Source organism: Theobroma cacao, chromosome 2, assembly GCF_053813885.1.
Source record: "Theobroma cacao isolate CCN51 chromosome 2, ASM5381388v1, whole genome shotgun sequence".
NCBI classification, from domain to species: domain Eukaryota; kingdom Viridiplantae; phylum Streptophyta; class Magnoliopsida; order Malvales; family Malvaceae; genus Theobroma; species Theobroma cacao.
Genome location: NC_142640.1, coordinates 6,668,757 through 6,685,975, shown reverse-complemented (window position 1 = coordinate 6,685,975; position 17,219 = coordinate 6,668,757). Strand labels below are relative to the sequence as shown.

General features: G+C 35.6%; 3 protein-coding genes across 3 annotated transcripts; 1 reads left to right on the top strand and 2 right to left on the bottom strand.

Moving 5' to 3' along the window:
- Positions 1–130: 130 nt before the first annotated feature.
- Positions 131–8,208, bottom strand: DRP3A (dynamin-related protein 3A). The gene is made up of 20 exons (XM_007042751.3): positions 7,602–8,208; positions 6,774–7,056; positions 6,654–6,682; positions 6,448–6,549; positions 5,534–5,602; positions 5,388–5,447; positions 4,810–4,923; positions 4,679–4,727; positions 4,444–4,553; positions 3,824–3,916; positions 3,578–3,670; positions 3,352–3,489; positions 3,077–3,190; positions 2,877–2,972; positions 2,683–2,725; positions 2,283–2,431; positions 2,029–2,175; positions 1,345–1,397; positions 1,134–1,233; positions 131–893 (listed from the first exon to the last, which is right to left on the bottom strand). The coding sequence occupies exons 1-20, from the start codon at positions 7,962–7,964 to the stop codon at positions 615–617; spliced, it is 2,484 nt and encodes an 827-aa protein (XP_007042813.1). The 5' UTR covers positions 7,965–8,208; the 3' UTR covers positions 131–614.
- A 1,306-nt stretch (positions 8,209–9,514) lies between these two features.
- Positions 9,515–11,535, top strand: LOC18608190 (CHCH domain protein). Its single transcript, XM_007042750.3, has 5 exons — positions 9,515–9,654; positions 10,104–10,166; positions 10,347–10,430; positions 10,550–10,731; positions 11,154–11,535. Exons 1-5 carry the CDS (start codon positions 9,636–9,638, stop codon positions 11,250–11,252), a joined length of 447 nt encoding a protein of 148 aa, XP_007042812.1. The 5' UTR covers positions 9,515–9,635; the 3' UTR covers positions 11,253–11,535.
- A 1,035-nt stretch (positions 11,536–12,570) lies between these two features.
- LOC18608189 (gamma-glutamyl peptidase 5-like) lies at positions 12,571–16,060 on the bottom strand. Its single transcript, XM_018115426.2, has 4 exons — positions 15,504–16,060; positions 13,287–13,442; positions 13,023–13,190; positions 12,571–12,916 (listed from the first exon to the last, which is right to left on the bottom strand). The coding sequence occupies exons 1-4, from the start codon at positions 15,813–15,815 to the stop codon at positions 12,815–12,817; spliced, it is 738 nt and encodes a 245-aa protein (XP_017970915.1). The 5' UTR covers positions 15,816–16,060; the 3' UTR covers positions 12,571–12,814.
- Positions 16,061–17,219: the final 1,159 nt, after the last annotated feature.

Below are 17,219 nucleotides of genomic sequence, written 5' to 3'. Positions count from 1 at the left end.
TGTGCCTACATATTTTACAACTGAAAGAACAGTTTTGATCGTTGTTTTTTTTTTGGTGAGCAAGATCTTATCAAAATAGCAGATGCAAACAGATATTACACGTTTCTTTCCACCAAAACCAAAAACGATGGAATTCAAATTTCACATCAATATATGGAAAAGCATTGGATACAAACACCATGGCTAACATTCTTGATCTAAGTACATTATCACCCAAACAGTTAGGCCATGTTTACTGCCTGATGTCAAACAAATACGGGGGCAAGGAGATTGTTGAAAGAATAATTATAGAACGAAAAATCTATTGTTCCCGACCAAAATAGCAAGTTTTCACTCCCATTATTCTTCCTGGAGTGATAAACCAATGCAATTATAACCCTATATCATGCTAGGAGAACATGGGGAAATATATCGAGCAAAATGCAAATGCACAATAGCTGACTTGAAGATATCTAGTTGGAAGATAACACCAGTTAAACAACACGCCAGCTTTGGTTGGAGGAATTCCAAAGATCTTGAGTGAGAAATTAGACTAAGCAATCAAATGAATATGATGGATGCCTCCACATTGACAAAAACTTGGACCGACATGCACAATTGCACATTCAAGCGGCTCACAGATCAACTGTAGGATAAAGACCTGGCATGAAACTGCGTCCACTTCCATTCGAATCTGCATTACCATATAAGTGTGACTGTAGTTCCCCTGAGTGAGAAGACTTGCGAGATTTTGTGTTTTTAGGAGACACTGCATAGGAATCATTAGACCCACTACTTGTAGAATACATCGATGATGTTGGCAATCCATGGATCTTTGGCAGCCCTGTTGGATCAGAACCCAAACTGTATCCCCTCTCAACTGTTTCCGCTTCCAATGGCAATTCGTCCAAAGTCTACTTAAAAGGATTTGAAAAGGAAAACGAAAAGAAGACAAACCAATAAATCTGACTGCAACTTTGTACTTATTGCAATTTACCCAAGAAAATAAAAAGTAATGAATGTAGAGCATCAGGGATATGATGACAATTGTGCATGTAAACATGGAAAAAAACATTTGACGTTTTACTTCTTAACAAACAGATAAAAATTCTTATGATATGTTGACATTTTGATATGAGGTCAAGAAAACCCACCCTGAATGCCTGTTGAAGAACTCGGAGTGTTTCTCGAGTACGCTTTCTCTTTGTAGCAATCTCATCAGGTTCCTGTAACATTTCTTCAAACAGGTTTTCTCTGTTTTGGATCATAAGACAAACAGGGGTACTCAACAGTCAACAAGGAGATTATCAAAAGGATAAATAATTGAAAGAAATTGAAATCAAGTCAAATGTCACAAAGCTCTACCTGTAGAGCTTTTTGATAAAGACATTGTGAAGTTCACGTTTCGTATGGTTTACCTGAATATAGATATCATCAACAGACAGAGATTTATTAGTATGATGCTTCAGCTTAACAATGCAATATTGCACAATTGTTAGGATAACACAGCTCTTACTATAGCCTATGGAGAGATATATTATTGATAAAACAGCAATTAGCATACAAGAATTACAACAGTTTCAGGTTCCAAGATAAGAAATATATAGCAAACATAACCTCATCAAGCTCAAGCAAAAACTTGTAGACCAACTGGCATGCCCCACATCATAATTGGACAAGTAAACAAGATATAACATTTAAACAATCATGTAATCCATCACTATTCCACTATAACTTAAAACACCTCATACTTAAATAACCTGTAGCCTTGTACAATAATATATGCTTCTCTCCAGATTAAAATAGTGGAGGATGGTAATCAACATACTTAGCACCAATCTTGTTTATGTCAAGCCATATAATTGCTTAACCAATGTAAGGTGAAAAATAGAAATTAATTTGGCTGGTAAGAACTAGAAAATCCTAACTCGAACACAATAACACTTTCCATTATATTATAGTTATCAGGAACTTGGCCATGAACATGGATTAAATATTAAAAAAGCACAAGGAAATGTAATTAGCAAATCTACTCAGTTTCAAACTTACCAAGAAATGCATAATTGCTTTAGGTACAGAGTCGTCAATATTCTTCCTAACAATGTCATAGTATGATCTTAAGAGTAATTTTGTGATGGCAATTTCAATAGCTTCATTCTCTGAACGGTCTTCTGAAGGCCTCAAGACAGGTGGAGGCTGGAAAGAATAAAAAACATGCTTGTCAAGATTGAATTAATAATTTAAATAGTAACATATTATTTAAGTTAGCACTAGGACCTTGATGGATAATCTGATGTGTATACCTCTCTCAAATGGATCATGGAAAAGGCCTGTTCCATGTTATGAACAGGTTCACTATATTGCTTGTTGGTTGAGCTCTCCTTAACTAATGAACGGTTATCACTACCACCAAAAATAGAAGAAATGCCCCAAGTTGAACCACTTGTGCTTCCTGATAAAACCGAGGTGTAGAACATCAATTTACTCCTATGCTGCTTGATAATAATATAAAAAATAGGGCAAGAAATATCAAAAACCCAAAAATTCATATTGTGCAATTCTGAGACCCCCTTCAGGGGAAAAAAAGGGAGAGAAAACCCTCAATATTTGGCTTTCTTGTAAAACAATTATAAAAGGAGAACCACAGATATTAAAGCAACATATTCCACAAATTCAAAAAATGTCATCCTAAAAACACGTTACCAGCAGATGGAACTTTCTCAACATCTGCAACAGGACGGACACCCTGCAAGCAAATGGAGTATAACATTAAAAGTTAATTATCATAAAAAAAAAAAAAAAAAACTGGCAAGGGAGAGAAGATTAGAAAAGCAAGAAGAGAACAGGCAAGGGAAAGAGAGCAGATTTTGGCCAATCAGAAACACAAAATTTCTTGCCTGATCAGCCACAATTCCATTAACTTGTCTTGCAAGAATAGCCCGAGATTTAATACTCCTTTCAGAAGCAGGTGCCTTATCAGGCTCTAAGCTATCCTGATTAAGTCAACAAAGAAACGGAGAAAAAATGAAAATCAAGGGTCATTAGGATTGAATAATAGCAATACTACCATAGAAATGACTACTAGTAGAGGACCTACCTTTGATCTAGATATAGGCAAAGGAACCCGTGAATTCTTGATCTGCTGATTAGCAAGCTCTACAGCCTTGCTCCCACCCACAAAATTTGGGTGGGAAGTATTTATGTAATCCATCTGCAAGATTGAATGGCTTATATCACAAAAAACTAAACATCTTTGAAAAGAACATAAGAATATAACATGTATTGCACGTCAACTGCACCGAGTTCATAATTTACAACAGGATTCGGAATAGGGACATAAAACAATATAACATAGAAGAAACACAAGAATACCTCCATTTCAATAATATGCCCTATCATTGTTTCAGATGGTTCAAGGCCTTCTCGCAGAAAATTCCCGATAACTTGATCCATATGCTTTCTTAAAACAGGAAAGCGCTGAAGTTCATTCACCATACAGCGATGGCTAATCTGGAAAGAGAATAATTCTATTAGAAAATCTTGATTCTCAAGCAACAGAGCTGTGAAACTACAATGAAAATCTGGAAGATAAAATCACCTTTATTAATTCATCATATATGAACCGGGCGCATTGAAGGCTTGGATCTAGCAAACGAGCTATTTGCCTTCGAACAAGTACTTCAAATGGGACCTATATATAAGAAAATTGAATTATAACACTATGCTCTGGGTTTAACATAAAATAATTCCAAGCAACCATTTGGAATACAGCAATTTAGATCTGTAAAAATATACAAAAAATTTCTTAAATAAAACATTCAAAGTAGAAGCCACCAGAACCTACTTCTGGTACAAATAGTGCAGATCGAGGACCAGTTGCATTCTGAATGGCAGTTCGAATGTCATCGTCAGTCAAGTCTTCACATGGATCAACCTCCTGTATAACAAACCAGTAAACAGCAAACTCAAAATCAGGACCAGATTACATAAAGGCACTCATCAGTGGCACGGCTGTACATCAATAAATTCAATAGTTGCAAAGTAAGACTTGTAATGCCTGTGTCTTACATGAAGCAGTAGCTCTGAGAACAAATAAGAAAGTTTTATATTTTAGAAAAAAGAGAGGTCAAAAATTAACAATATGAAACCAGATAACCACCAATAAGGTTGTCATATTTATTTATTTTTTATCCTGTCCTTGCAGAGACCAAGCACAAAATCACCCACAGGGAGTGAAATTCACACATTACTGGAATCAACAGAAATGTTAATGATGATAGGTGGTAATGATGTTTATAGTAATTAATGATCAACTTTTTTACAATGATGTGAAGAAACTAAAGATAAGGAGATGTATAATATAATGAAACTCTAACGAAAAATGGAAAAGAAATCCAGCTAGCAAAAAATTCCTTAGAATGAAAGGTATGCAAATATCCCAGACACAAATATCTGCCTACCCACCTCCAAGCTCTTAACAAAGATTGATTGGAAAATATAATGAATCCGTGCTCCACCAGACAGCTCAGATGTAGACATTTCTTCATTTTTACCCTCTACCATAGATGAGAATGCTGTTTCCAACAAAGCATTAATTAACAGTATCATTACCAATTTAGTAGAATGTATATAAAGGTGTACTTCAGAATATTAGTAAGAGAAAAAGGACAATTTACAGACAGTGAAACAAAATATTTACCTTCACAGTACTTTGAAAGAATATTCAGCAGAAGAGCTCCCTGACCAGCCTATAGGTTACAAAACCATAATCTTGTCATAAGAACCAATCATTTCTCAACCAAGTTCTGGTAAACAAACAAATATACATGCCTTTGATTCTGTGATTTCTCCATAGCTTGCATGCTCCTTTGCTACAGAAACCAGTGCAGAACTAATGCGTGATTTCAGCCCAGGAAGTATTGCCTTGATATGTTGTACTAAAATCTGCAATGGAAACAGCATAGAAAGACTCAACAACAAGATAAAAGAAACACAGAAATTCCCCCTATGCCAACTGTACATGTCTCTGTCATGCACAGCTGGGTCACAGGGCTGAACTTAGAGGATTGCAATAAGTTCTCAACCAGCATAAAGCCTTCTACAGATCCTATAAGCACGAGGGTGACTTGATTCAGGTAAAAGGACAAAGAAAAGCAGGAATGTTCAAGATATAGCTAAGCCTATGGAAATTTCCCCAGATAGAGCATACAATGCAGTCCATGTTCAATCTGGTTGGAAGTAAAAGGGAGGTTTTTTTTTTTTTTCTGCTCCAAATGAGTAGCATAAACAGGGGGAGAAACAGATTGAATTTTTTAGGAAGTGTAGGCATTAGAATGAAGCATCCAAATTCGAAAATTTAAATTATACTCCATAAAAGTTTTGGAAACCTCATCTTGCAAATATTTTACCTGGTTCAGCTTCTTTGCCAACTGAGGTACACCACAACGATCAGCTAGACCATTATATACCTATGTACCAGCAAAAAATATTAGCAAATTGATGATGGAAAATGCATCAAACCATGTACAATTGCTAAAGGTTGGTACAGCCATACCGGACGACTGCGGAAGAACTTTTCCTCAGCTATAAGGGCATCCTTGATACTCCGGTTGAGTAAAATATCCTGTTTAGAGGACAACATAAAAGTCCAATCAAAATCTCAGCCCACTAGGAAAATAGGATTCCTGTTAAGCAGTATATTATATAGAAGTAAGAGCAAAAAAGAAATCACCCAAGGCCACTAGTTACAAAACAATTTCCTAAATAAACAAGTATAGTAGCATAGTAGAAGCAAAACTATCATAATTTACTAACAATTAAAATAGCTTTTATTTGCTTTTGTGGATGGAAAGAAATAAAACGTTTTTGGGGCAGTAGAGTTACCCATATTAAAGCTCTTGCATACATGGTTTTTTACACTCCATTCCTGCTCTAATGACCAGCAATTTTCAAATGTTTAAATGTTATGCTGTAAAAAGCAGCCATGTTCTTGACTTTCACACCCCTTCGTTTTAGTAATTCTATTTTGATTCCTTTGACTAATTATCTAGGCTTATCAAATTCAGGCTCCATTATACCATGTGCTGCATATACTTCAGGTTGCCTAAGAACATAAAAGTTTTGAGGACCTGACACACCATTTTTGAAACTGACAGTGAAGCGACAATAGCATACGGCACACAATAAAAAAATGACAGGACATGTACACGGACAGGAAGATCTCACCATGCAAAATGACATGAAAAAAGTTAATATATGTTCTAATTCAATAGAGCAATATCACAGAAGACCAAAATGCCATTAGAGCATCTCAAAGTAATGACTACAGCATAATTGTTAAGAAAAACAACTCTAAAAATGACCCATCATCCACATCAACAATGCATTCAGAAATAATTTATTTAAAAAGAGTAACAAAATACAAACTGATGAATTAATATTGCCATTCCTGAAAGGTTACATGGTTACCTCCTGACTACGATTCACAACACCTATGTAACCAAGTCGAAGGGGAATCACTTTCCCAAGCAATAGGTTACGAGCATCAGTACCTCGATCCATTATATCCAACTGGTTCACATACAAATAAGCCAAAACTAATCAGAAATTTAGAACAGCTTACATAGAAGTTGTATCATAATCTGAAAAAGAGAATTTCAAGTTAAAATTTGCACCTTTGTGATTATGCCAATGGTTCTATAACCTGCCAGCATAAAATTAGCAAAATGATTCAATTAAATAAATATCAAACAGCAACTCAATACAGAAATTGGCATTTTGATAGTCAAAATTACCATCAGGATCAGCATTTCCTGCAATTTGAAGTGCATCAGAATTTGCTAAGTCTGAATTTGCTGGAGTTACAGCTAGAATCAGACAGCTTGGCTGTTTAATGTAAGACATGATCATTGTTCTAATTCGAGCTTCAATGTCAGAGGGCTGGTCACCCACAGGAACCTTTGTGATTCCAGGAAGATCCACAAGAGTGATATCTAGAACATTTGGTGAGAAAATCTTAAGTCGAATCTGCTTGTCTGACACACCTTTGTTTCCTCCAGCCTCCCTATCTGTCTCAGCCTGCAGTCAATTGAGATTTTCTTAATGTAAGGACATTTTCATTTCTTTTAACTCCACAAATTACAAACATGCTTTCTTGATCTCATAAAAACTATTATAACTTGCAAGCAATAAAAGGCTAGAGTTTGTCAAAGAGCTTGGGGGAGAGAGAAGAAATATATCTGAGATCCTTAGCCAATAACATCTAAATTAAGTGATTCTCTTTACTAGTTAAGTAACTATCTACCTAAACCCTAAAAGCTTCACTGTAGTGAATTTCAGCGTCATTATCACCTAAAGCCTAATTATTCCTTTTGGCAAGCTTTCAATTTCCCTAATCACAACTTATTGTGCATCTTAATTCTTTCACGTATCATCTAATTAATCTGTTTCTTGCTTCAAAATTTATCTCACAATTTTAATAGTCCTTAAGCAACCAGTCAGCAAAAGAAAATTCAAAAATGCCTAACTTCATAAAAACCCCATAATAAAAACCTTTTCAAATTGAATAATCAAAATGCCTAACTTTTGAGCTTCTCAATCATAAAAAGCAAGCAATAAAGAACCTGAATCTCCCTGCGAATCTCAGAGAAATCATAGAAGCGCTTTCCAGGCAAGTGAAGAAACTCGCCATACTCCTCCTCAGAGCCATCAGGTTTACATTTGGTCTGAAGTAGCTGAAGGACGAGAGGGCGGCGCGTGCAGATATCGGAACCGCGAGGCAAGAAGTCTCGGCCAACGAGTGACTCAAGCACGCTGGACTTGCCACTGCTCTGGCTTCCAACCACCGCCACCTGCGGCAACTCTATCGTGGACTGGCTCCCAAGCTGAGCAAAGATGTCCTGTAGCTTGTTTACTATCGGTATGACGGAAGATCCCAATGGAGCCGCAGATGATGGAGGCGTCGATGCTGCTGCTTCTTCAGCCATTGGCTTCACTGGTTAATCAATCGATGAAAAAGATCAGAGATTTAGAAACGAAAAATCTGAAGAAACCCTAGGGTTTTGGATTTTTTTTTTTCAAAGCAGAGAACCTGGTTTTTTTTTTTTTTTTTTGTGGGTGTGTTATGTGGTTACTAGAAAGAAAAAGAGAGATCTTGAATCTTTGATTGTGTGATTAAGGATTTTGAAATTCTTTTTGGGGATTTTTTTTATTACTGTAGCATTCTTTTATTTATACAATTTTTATGCGAGTTAGTGTTCATATTTAAAACTACTACTAATCTCTAATCAGCAGAATGTGGCTAAGGTTAGATCAAGTTTTGAAAATGAGATAATAATAGACCATTATTTTGCAAAAAAAAAAATTAACGAAAGATTATTTGTTAAAAATAATAAGTTTTGAAACTTGAAAATGTCTTTCTAAGTATTTAATAGATAAATTTATAAAAAATAATTTTTTAAAATTAAAAAAATCGAATCTTACTTTTTAAACAGAAAATCATACATAAATCAATAAATCAAATACTCAAATATCCATATAAAAAGTAATTAATAAAAAAACAAATTAAACAAATTAGCTCAACTTAGTTCCCTCTCTAAATGAAAATTAATTATGGATACCCCATTTCATATAATGAATTATGAACCTAAAATTAATCGGACTTTTAAAGCTAAATATCACACTATTTTTGTCTAAAAAACATATGACCTGATATCTTCCATTTGATATTTTAAAACATTCATCAATTCTTGATGTTAACTACTTCCAATTTTTCAATTTTCGGCTTTAATTTATGGATTGTAATTTCCTACCATAAAATGTCTCAACTTAATATGCATGAACTTAACTTTTTCAAAAATATTTTTAATTTTTTTAATATAATTAACAAAATTTTTCACACAATGTTTTGTTGTGATTCTTTTATTTCAATCAATACTTTATGAATAAATTTTATTCTCACAAGAGATTAAATCATTAATTCTGTCATAATTTATTGAGCAAATCATGCAACTCTTCTAGAGATAAAACTTATATACAATGTGTTAATTAAAAAAAAGTTAAAATATTATGTGAAAAAAATAAAAAACGTAAAAAAGTATAAATAAAAATTAATTTTTTAAATTAAAGTAAAACGAAAGAAATAAAGAAATAAAATATTGGATTTCAGCCTAAAAATAAAAGGACCAATTCATGTGCCTTGTTGTACATTTTTATTTTAAATATGATAAGCTTTAACATTTTTAGTGATAATAAGATAAAAAGGAATAAACAATTACAAGATGTGCGTCACTTCGAACCGGATGGAACTCAAATTGTTAATGTAGGGTTGACCCGAACTAGTTAGGCTTCTCAGTCCATGAACAAATCGAGCAGATTGTGGGTTTCTGTTTTGGGCTTTTGGCATAAGGTCCAAAGTTGACACCTGCCTTAGGATTTAATATTAGTTAATGTACAGTAAAAAAATGCGAGTCCAGTCGAATTCTGCCACGTGTTTGATATAAACTAATCTTGTTCTCACCCACGTACCGCCTTTACCCCTCTATATAAATGAACATTTCCAGGGATTTGGGGGAAATCTATAGTTCCCTTCGTAGTCTAAACCCTCTCTCTACATAAACCTCTGAAACTTAACGCCGCTTCTATTCCAAAACATCAACATGCCTCGCCGAAGCTCTGGTTAGTTTCTCATCTCATTTCTTTCAGATCTAATCTTTCCCAAACTATTTATTTGCATCTTTGCCCATGTTTATTTGTATATATTTACCCGCACCCAGCTTCACCTGTTTTCTAGGGTTAATCTTAATTCCTGGATTTAGGCTTATCTGGCCTGTATGATTTATTGGGGATTTTTTTTTTTTAGTTTTGGTGCTTTGCATGATTCTCTTTGGTTTTTAAAAATTGGGCTGGATATGGTATTTATTATCTCCTGTGATTATTTTACCTTGTTATTGGAACATTCAATTGTCATATCAGTAAGTACCTTGTAAGGCGGTGCAAAGTATGGATCTTTGTATGTTAGTCTATGTTTTAACTAGAGCTGTGCCATTTTCCATTATTTGGGTGTTTATGGAATTTCTGTTCTGTTCACTTATGTTTCCCCTTTTGTTATTCTTACTATTTTGCAGGAAGGTCTGCTTCTCGCCCAGCCCCTCGTGCTGCTTCTGCACGCAGCCCACCACCTCCACCAGGTAACTCACCCTTTTTATTTTGTATATGGTTATGTAGCTTATAGATGAGAGTTTCACGATTGATTAACCTTGATATATGCCTTTTTTGATAAGAGGATTGTTGGTTTAAAACTGTATTTAGTCAGTAGATATTTCTTTGATTGAGTGTCATTTTTAATTTTATTTAATTTTTCGCTGCAGCTCAACGTGCTCCTCCTCCCCCTCCTGCTCAGAGCGGAAGTGGTGGATCCATGCTTGGAGGCATAGGCTCTACCATAGCTCAGGGTATGTGAATGGATATCCTTCTGAGATGGTGGACTATTTACGTTATATGTAACTGGTTGCTTTATCATGATGCATTTTTCTGATTTTAGCTAATTTTTTTCTTTATCTCCTTATTGTAGGCATGGCTTTTGGCACTGGAAGTGCTGTGGCTCACAGGGCTGTTGATGCTGTGCTGGGTCCTCGTACTATTCAACATGAAACTGTGGTTACTGAGGCTGCAGCTGCCCCTGCACCAGCAGCCACCACTAATAGTCTTGCTGGCTCTGATGCATGCAGCATCCACTACAAGGCATTCCAAGACGTATGTGGACTTCAGTTTCTGTTATTCAATTACTTGATGGTGTAGTAGTTTGTGAAAATGTTGATAATATTTTTCATGCTATGGCTGACTGAAGCTTTGTATGGAAAGCATGATTCCTAGATTCTAGCAGCTTAATCATCCATTCTGGATTTGCAGTTTACCTAATATCTTTTGCCTGATTTGGAATGAATTTCACATATGGCCCTGGTTTCTTCATTAAGTAGTTAAAATCTGGGTTTTCTTTTAATTTATTTATCCTGAGTTGTTACACTTGAGGTAGATGCCTTTAGTACCTTAGTATGTTAGTTGCTGGTGTTTCTCCCTGAGTACCCATTCATCATGTTGGTACGTATGATGCAGAACTCATGTGGAATATGTAGCAACATTACTCTAATGATATTCCATTCTTGTGTTTCTTGTAGTGCCTGAATAGCTATGGAACCGAAATCAACAAGTGTCAGTTCTACATGGATATGTTGTCTGAGTGCAGGAAGAACTCAGGATCCATGATGGGTGCCTAGGCGCATTCTTTATTTGTTGCCATGCAGTGGAATGTCAGCTTTTGACTTCATTATTATTCATCTTTGTTTCTCTTCTTGTAATGATGATGATGAAGCTGAACTCTGTTCCTGGTTCAATAATCTCTATAAAATCCTCAAAGACTCAGTGATATTGTTCTCAATGTTTGAACCTTGATATTGTTGTTGAATCTCGACTACTATCCTTTCATTTATACTTTTGATGAGAGGTGGTATTGGATCAAATTAAATGCAATTGAAATTTGATGATGGTTTACTGTTGGAATTCTTGAGAGGATGCCTTCTAGTTCAAATGCTATCCTACTCTCCCACACACTACCTACCCTCCTTAGTCCTTGATGCCCCTTTTTCAAATTTTTTTGTTTGTTTTATACAGTTGGGAAATTGAGTTTGCCTAGTCCATGTGGAATTCGGCATCTTCCATAGACACGGATATGTGTTATGACTAACCATTGTGCTCAGAAAGAGTTGATTTGATTCTTACGATTCGATCTGGATTCATAGGTTTAGGAGACAGATGAGTGGGATATTGCGTTCTCCTGCTTGGTTGGTAAAATTATCATGGTTGTTAAAGTGGGAAGAAGTGGTTTTAGGGCTTAGAGCAATCTGAAAATGCTTAGAATTTCACTAGTAAAAATCATAGCACAAGGTGATTTGAGCAGAGCAGAAAGATTATGTTGCTGGAGAAGTAGAAGCGAATGTTTGTCGCTGTTTCTATAGGTTCCAAGGTGTCGCACTGCCTAGCTCATGTATGGGAACAAACTGTACGTAATTGGGCCGGGTGAACATATGCCGAAAGAAAAGTGATGGAAGTTTTGCCTGTATTTGCCCCAATTTTGGTCAAATGCGTAAATGGCTTTCGACTAGGAGATCTATTAATCGCATAAATGAAAAATAAAATAGCAATAAAAAGTCAAAACACTGTACATTACTATCCAAAGGAGGAATGAGAGGTCTACCAGAATGGTCACATGAATTCTTCAATTCCATTTCTTGGGGTAACCCATCCTCTCCACTTTAGCAATTGGCTGTTACTTGCGTGTGTACTTTCCATCTTTGAGGATTTTCTTTTTACTTTTTTAATTCGAGCTTTTGCTTTACATTGAGTAAGGTGCGAGCAACCGCTGCAACACGGATCCTTGTTTGTTCCGTGTGCACTTCTTTAAATAATAAAAATACTGGTAGTATTTTAATTTCGCAGGCTTTTTCAAGGTCAAGAATTTGAGACAGGTCACAGCTGGTGCCTGCCTTTTGACGCTTTTGGTGGGATTAAATTTAAAGTTGAAACTGAAGTACGGAATTGTTAAACCCCGCAAATTTTATTAACCCGGAGAAGAAGACCGCATCAAATTCCAACCTATGCACAGCTTTTACATGCTTAATGCAGCTGTGTTTCTTGGCATTTCTCTGTGCTACCACAACCTCCCTAAACTTCCTTCAACTTCAACTTGCTTCTCAAAAAAGAGTCCATATTTACAATTTCTTTTCTGTTTTTTTTTTTCTTTTTGAAATTTTCCTGAACTTCTTAAAAAGAAAAGATTTCATCATAATCTACCCTTGAGGAAGCTGGTGCACAGTTTCTTCCAAGCATCCTTATCAGGCTCCACTTTCCCCAGGTTGGCCTTCAACTCATCAGCATAAGAGTCCTACAATTTGATATGAAACGTGTCAATAATATTCTCAATCTAAACCATTAAATCATCAGTATGATTACAGAAAGAGCTTGTAACTGATCAGATGGTATAGACGTACCGCAATAAAACTGCGCTGCAGAAGACGGTCGATCAGGTGAAGCAAAATGTCTTTGGTGTACTCCGGGTGGCCTTGGATGCCCATCATATGATCCCCATACCTAAACATCTCCACCCCAGTCTTCTCAGACCATGCCATCACTTCTGCTTTTAATGGAAGTTCTCGAACCTAGCATATTCAAAACCAAATGAAAAGAAAAAAAAATTATCGATATCTTTCTTTTGTATGAATTGTTTACCAAGTCCATTTTTGATATAGGCCAACCTCATCTCGGTGGCACTCGATCACGGAAAGAGTGGCTGGGATTTTCAGAGATGAGAAGAGCTTTGACGAGGATGATGACAAATGAATGGTTGTCACTCCAATGTCCCAACCTGAGATGGCACGTCCCGTCTTTCCGCCTAGTGCACGACCAAGTATCTGATCAAACCAAAACAAATTATTTTTTATGGAACAAGCAAACACTTTACTTTAGCTTTTCGTCTTTGAAAAAAGAAAAAAAACCCAGCAATTTAAATAAAGTTTTCTTCTTTTCATTAAAGCTAGATGACAATGAGCACAATCAAATTACGTGACATGAACATAACATTGAATATTTTTGTGGATTTGAATTCTTCTTTTTCCCATAACAGAACATCCAATGGAGATCAACCCCTTATAGTCACTTCGCATGAACAAATAAGCTGCTTTAGCGTAAGAGGAAGGTGTTTCCCAGCCTTATCCTACGCCCAAAATGGGGGGCAATATGAGCCGTTTATTTCACTTTTCGGGATCGAACTAGGTACCATAATGCACAAATGGGACAAACATGGCAATGCAAGCAATTTTGTGACCTTACCAGAATCGTACTACAAGAATTAAGAATGAAGGACCACAGGATACACAATTCCATGACCCGGCAACCCAAAAAAAAAAAAAAAACAAAGTGAAGTGGCAACCACGTGCTTTTGCATAAGGTGGAACTTGACTTTGCCGACAGCTTACATTTTCATCTGCCACGCATATATAGCAGGGAGTCTATTTGTCCACGACCATGGACATTGAACATCATACAATTATATTATTACAAAGTTCTCAAACATATAAAATACAAGTTATTGATTGACACCACATTCTAGAAAATATACAAGGAGTGTGCAACTGTGCAACTGGTGCGAAGCAAGCAAATCCAATTTCATCCAAACAGAAAATCCAAAAACCCCACACCATCAATTCCGCCAGCCTAGTAGTAATTCATCATTAAAGAAATAATAGCCAGTAGATATTAAAAAGATGAAAACTAGAGGCTGAGAATGCCCAACCAGCATCTGAGTTGTCAGCATTATCAAGAATACTTTCAACTATATGTCATAAGGAACAACACAAATTGCATCCAGAAAAAGGGAAAGAATAACACAAAAGGGGAAAACAAACTTAACCCATGTGCAATAAATGGCTCATAGCACAGTAAAATGCATGCTAACACATTTGCCTCCACAGCTAAGCTTTGGTCCCTTGTAAAATTAGAAGCCGACGATATTGAAAATGGCATTTTGCATGTGAACAACAAAAGTAATAACTTCCCAAACTCACCATACAATTTCACCCTTAAACCACCATGAGTCAAGACTCAAAGACACATACATCTCTAGTCATGAATTCACCTTTTGATAGAAAAGAAATTTAAAACTTATTTAAAACAAGAGCAGCAGATCGCATGTACTATAAAAGATGAAGAGGGTCCAAAACGTTGATCGTCAAAGAATAGTAAGCCGTATGCAGAAATGAAGTAGCAGGAGGGGAAACATGCCGGACCAAAATCAGAGGTTGGATTTTGATCTCAGATCCAAATTAAAGCCGTGCAACTGTGACTGCCTCCAATAATAAACATAAAAAAAACATCTATAAGTGTACTTCACTTAATCACATCACAGTTCACAGAACCACGGTTAATTAATAATGGACCACTCACATCTTAGTTTCTATACGAGCCGAGGGACCACATACCCTAAACTTTGAGTTAAGTATAAAATGAGATAATCATGTTACATCAAAAACATGGAGGCTTTCCATCTATTTCTGCCATCAAAATAGGGAAAAATAGAAGAAGAAACTTTTATCCCTATTGTGGACTTACAGAATTAGCAAGGAAAAGGTTCAGATTGATCACATAACTGATTTCCAGCTGAGAGTTTCTCAACTGCAAATTTAATGTATTAAAAGAATCCCATCAGCTTTTTAATTGTAATCTTTTCCTCCATTATTGACTTTCACCATTCACCAAATGCCGTTTAAAGATTTTAGTTGGGAGTTTCTGGTTAAATCATATATTAAAAAAACTGGAGAAAAACTTTTATTTTTTTCCCACAACAGAAACCAAATACATCCCTCTCATTCAGAAAAGCAAAGGACTTTTCCACCTTCTGAAACGTTTAAAACGAATTACTGAGAAAGAACCCTGTAGCAGTAGTAGTAGAAAACCGAGTCATTAAATTTAATTACCTGGTGACCAAAGCAAATCCCGAGAACTTTTTTCTTGAGGGAATCCAACTTCTTCAAGAGAGCAATCAACTTACAGATCCAAACGTCATTCCCATGCGCATCATTGCAACTCCCAGTTATAACAAAGCCATCGTAGTCACCGATCTTATCTTCATCGGGAAAGTGACCGCTGGCCACCCTGAAAACATCCCAAGTCTCCCCTTCCTCCGCCAGCATTTCCACGAAAACCCCATAATACCCTCCGTACCTCTTTTTAACATAATCAGAATCCTCAGCACACAGAAGAACAGCAAATCTCTTCCCACCACCCATGATCAAAATATCTTCCGTTTGTTTCGAACAAAAACTTATATATTTATATATAATATATATATAAATAATCTCTCTCTCTCCTAGACCCTTTAGAGAGAGAAAGTGATCAAACTTTTCTCCCTCTATTCTGCAGAGTGTGGGCTATTAGAGAGGGAGAGAGAGAGAGAGAGAGAGAGATGGGGGGATTGGAGGTTTACTGTTCTTCTGTCTTCTCTTGTAGTTGCTGTGGGGATGTTAAAGGCGAGTTTCCAAGTCCTGTTTCGAGGCGCATATAAAGTGGCATGGTTAAAGAGGCGGACATACCTAAATTACAAATATAGCCTCAATGAGGTGGCTTCCCGAATTTGCCCTTTTTCCTGGCTGTATTCATTAACTTGTTCGTTTTGTGAATCTACCAGCTTTAATTTAATTGCCCACAACTTTTAAACCATTTTTCAACTCTTGTGTCAAACAAACTGTCCATCTGTTTCCTTTTCCTTCCGATTTAAGTCTTTTCCATTAATTTCCTTTCCTTTTTATTCTTTTTTTCCTTTTAAAATTTTTACTTTTTATTTTTAAATAACACTATTTTGTTCAACAATTTAACAACCCAATTACTTGTTTTCTCAATTTTTATAATACTATATCATCCCATAGGAGAAAAGTATGTAATCCTTCTGCTCCATTTAAAAATGGGGTGAGAAATGGGAACAAAAAAATTATTTCTTCATTTTTCTCTTTTCCTTTTCAACCTTATAATTTATTTTGCTAAGCTTCATACTTCCACGTGATTATAAGTAAGAAATCTGGATAAGGAAGGTACAATCCCACATTAATTGTTTTTTCATAAAAGAATAGAACTACTTTCGACGATGGGCTGTAAATTAAGGAAGTATATATTGAAATGGAATAACTGAAATTGCTTTTGGTAACTTACTTTTCTATTTTATAGTGAAAAGATAATGTATTTTAATCAAAATCTGACTCATTTCACCAAATTATATATGCTCCCATCAAGACACTATATATAGTGGTCCAAAACAAATGAACCATAATAAAGATCTGACCTAATTTATCACGTTTTTGTCCTTGCAAGCGAGAAACAAACAAGGAGATTGATTAACGGTGAAAGATTTGATAAAAAAAAAATTTTCGGAAAAGATAGATACCTTGTGTTTATACGAATACCTTCCAAATCAAATTGGACATTTCTCAAATAAATGTTTTAAGAAAAAGGTAGTGGGTCGTTCAGAAACAAAACAATAATAAACGAAAGAGTGAGGAGAGAATTTAGATTTTTATATTAAATTGGAATGGTTAATAGAGTTTAATGAAAGATCTATACTATGTAAAAAAAATTAATAAAGAAAATTGATATTTTTTGAACCATGAAAGTTTTATTTAAATTTATAATAAAAATATTAA

Bases quoted from the DNA above. Each gene is read 5' to 3' on its own strand.
- LOC18608190 (XM_007042750.3), top strand. The intron at 10,167-10,346 runs GTAACTCACCCT...TTTTCGCTGCAG, and splicing joins CAGCCCACCACCTCCACCAG to CTCAACGTGCTCCTCCTCCC. The intron at 10,431-10,549 runs GTATGTGAATGG...TCCTTATTGTAG, and splicing joins AGGCTCTACCATAGCTCAGG to GCATGGCTTTTGGCACTGGA.
- DRP3A (XM_007042751.3), bottom strand. From the start codon at position 7,964: ATGGCTGAAGAAGCAGCAGCATCGACGCCTCCATCATCTGCGGCTCCA. The intron at 6,683-6,773 runs GTAATTTTGACT...TTATGCTGGCAG, and splicing joins AGGAAATGCTGATCCTGATG to GTTATAGAACCATTGGCATA. The intron at 3,671-3,823 runs GTAGGTTCTGGT...TCTTATATATAG, and splicing joins CTGCACTATTTGTACCAGAA to GTCCCATTTGAAGTACTTGT.
- LOC18608189 (XM_018115426.2), bottom strand. From the start codon at position 15,815: ATGGGTGGTGGGAAGAGATTTGCTGTTCTTCTGTGTGCTGAGGATTCT. The intron at 13,443-15,503 runs GTAATTAAATTT...TGGTTTGATCAG, and splicing joins GGATTTGCTTTGGTCACCAG to ATACTTGGTCGTGCACTAGG. The intron at 13,191-13,286 runs GTTGGCCTATAT...TGAATATGCTAG, and splicing joins TCGAGTGCCACCGAGATGAG to GTTCGAGAACTTCCATTAAA.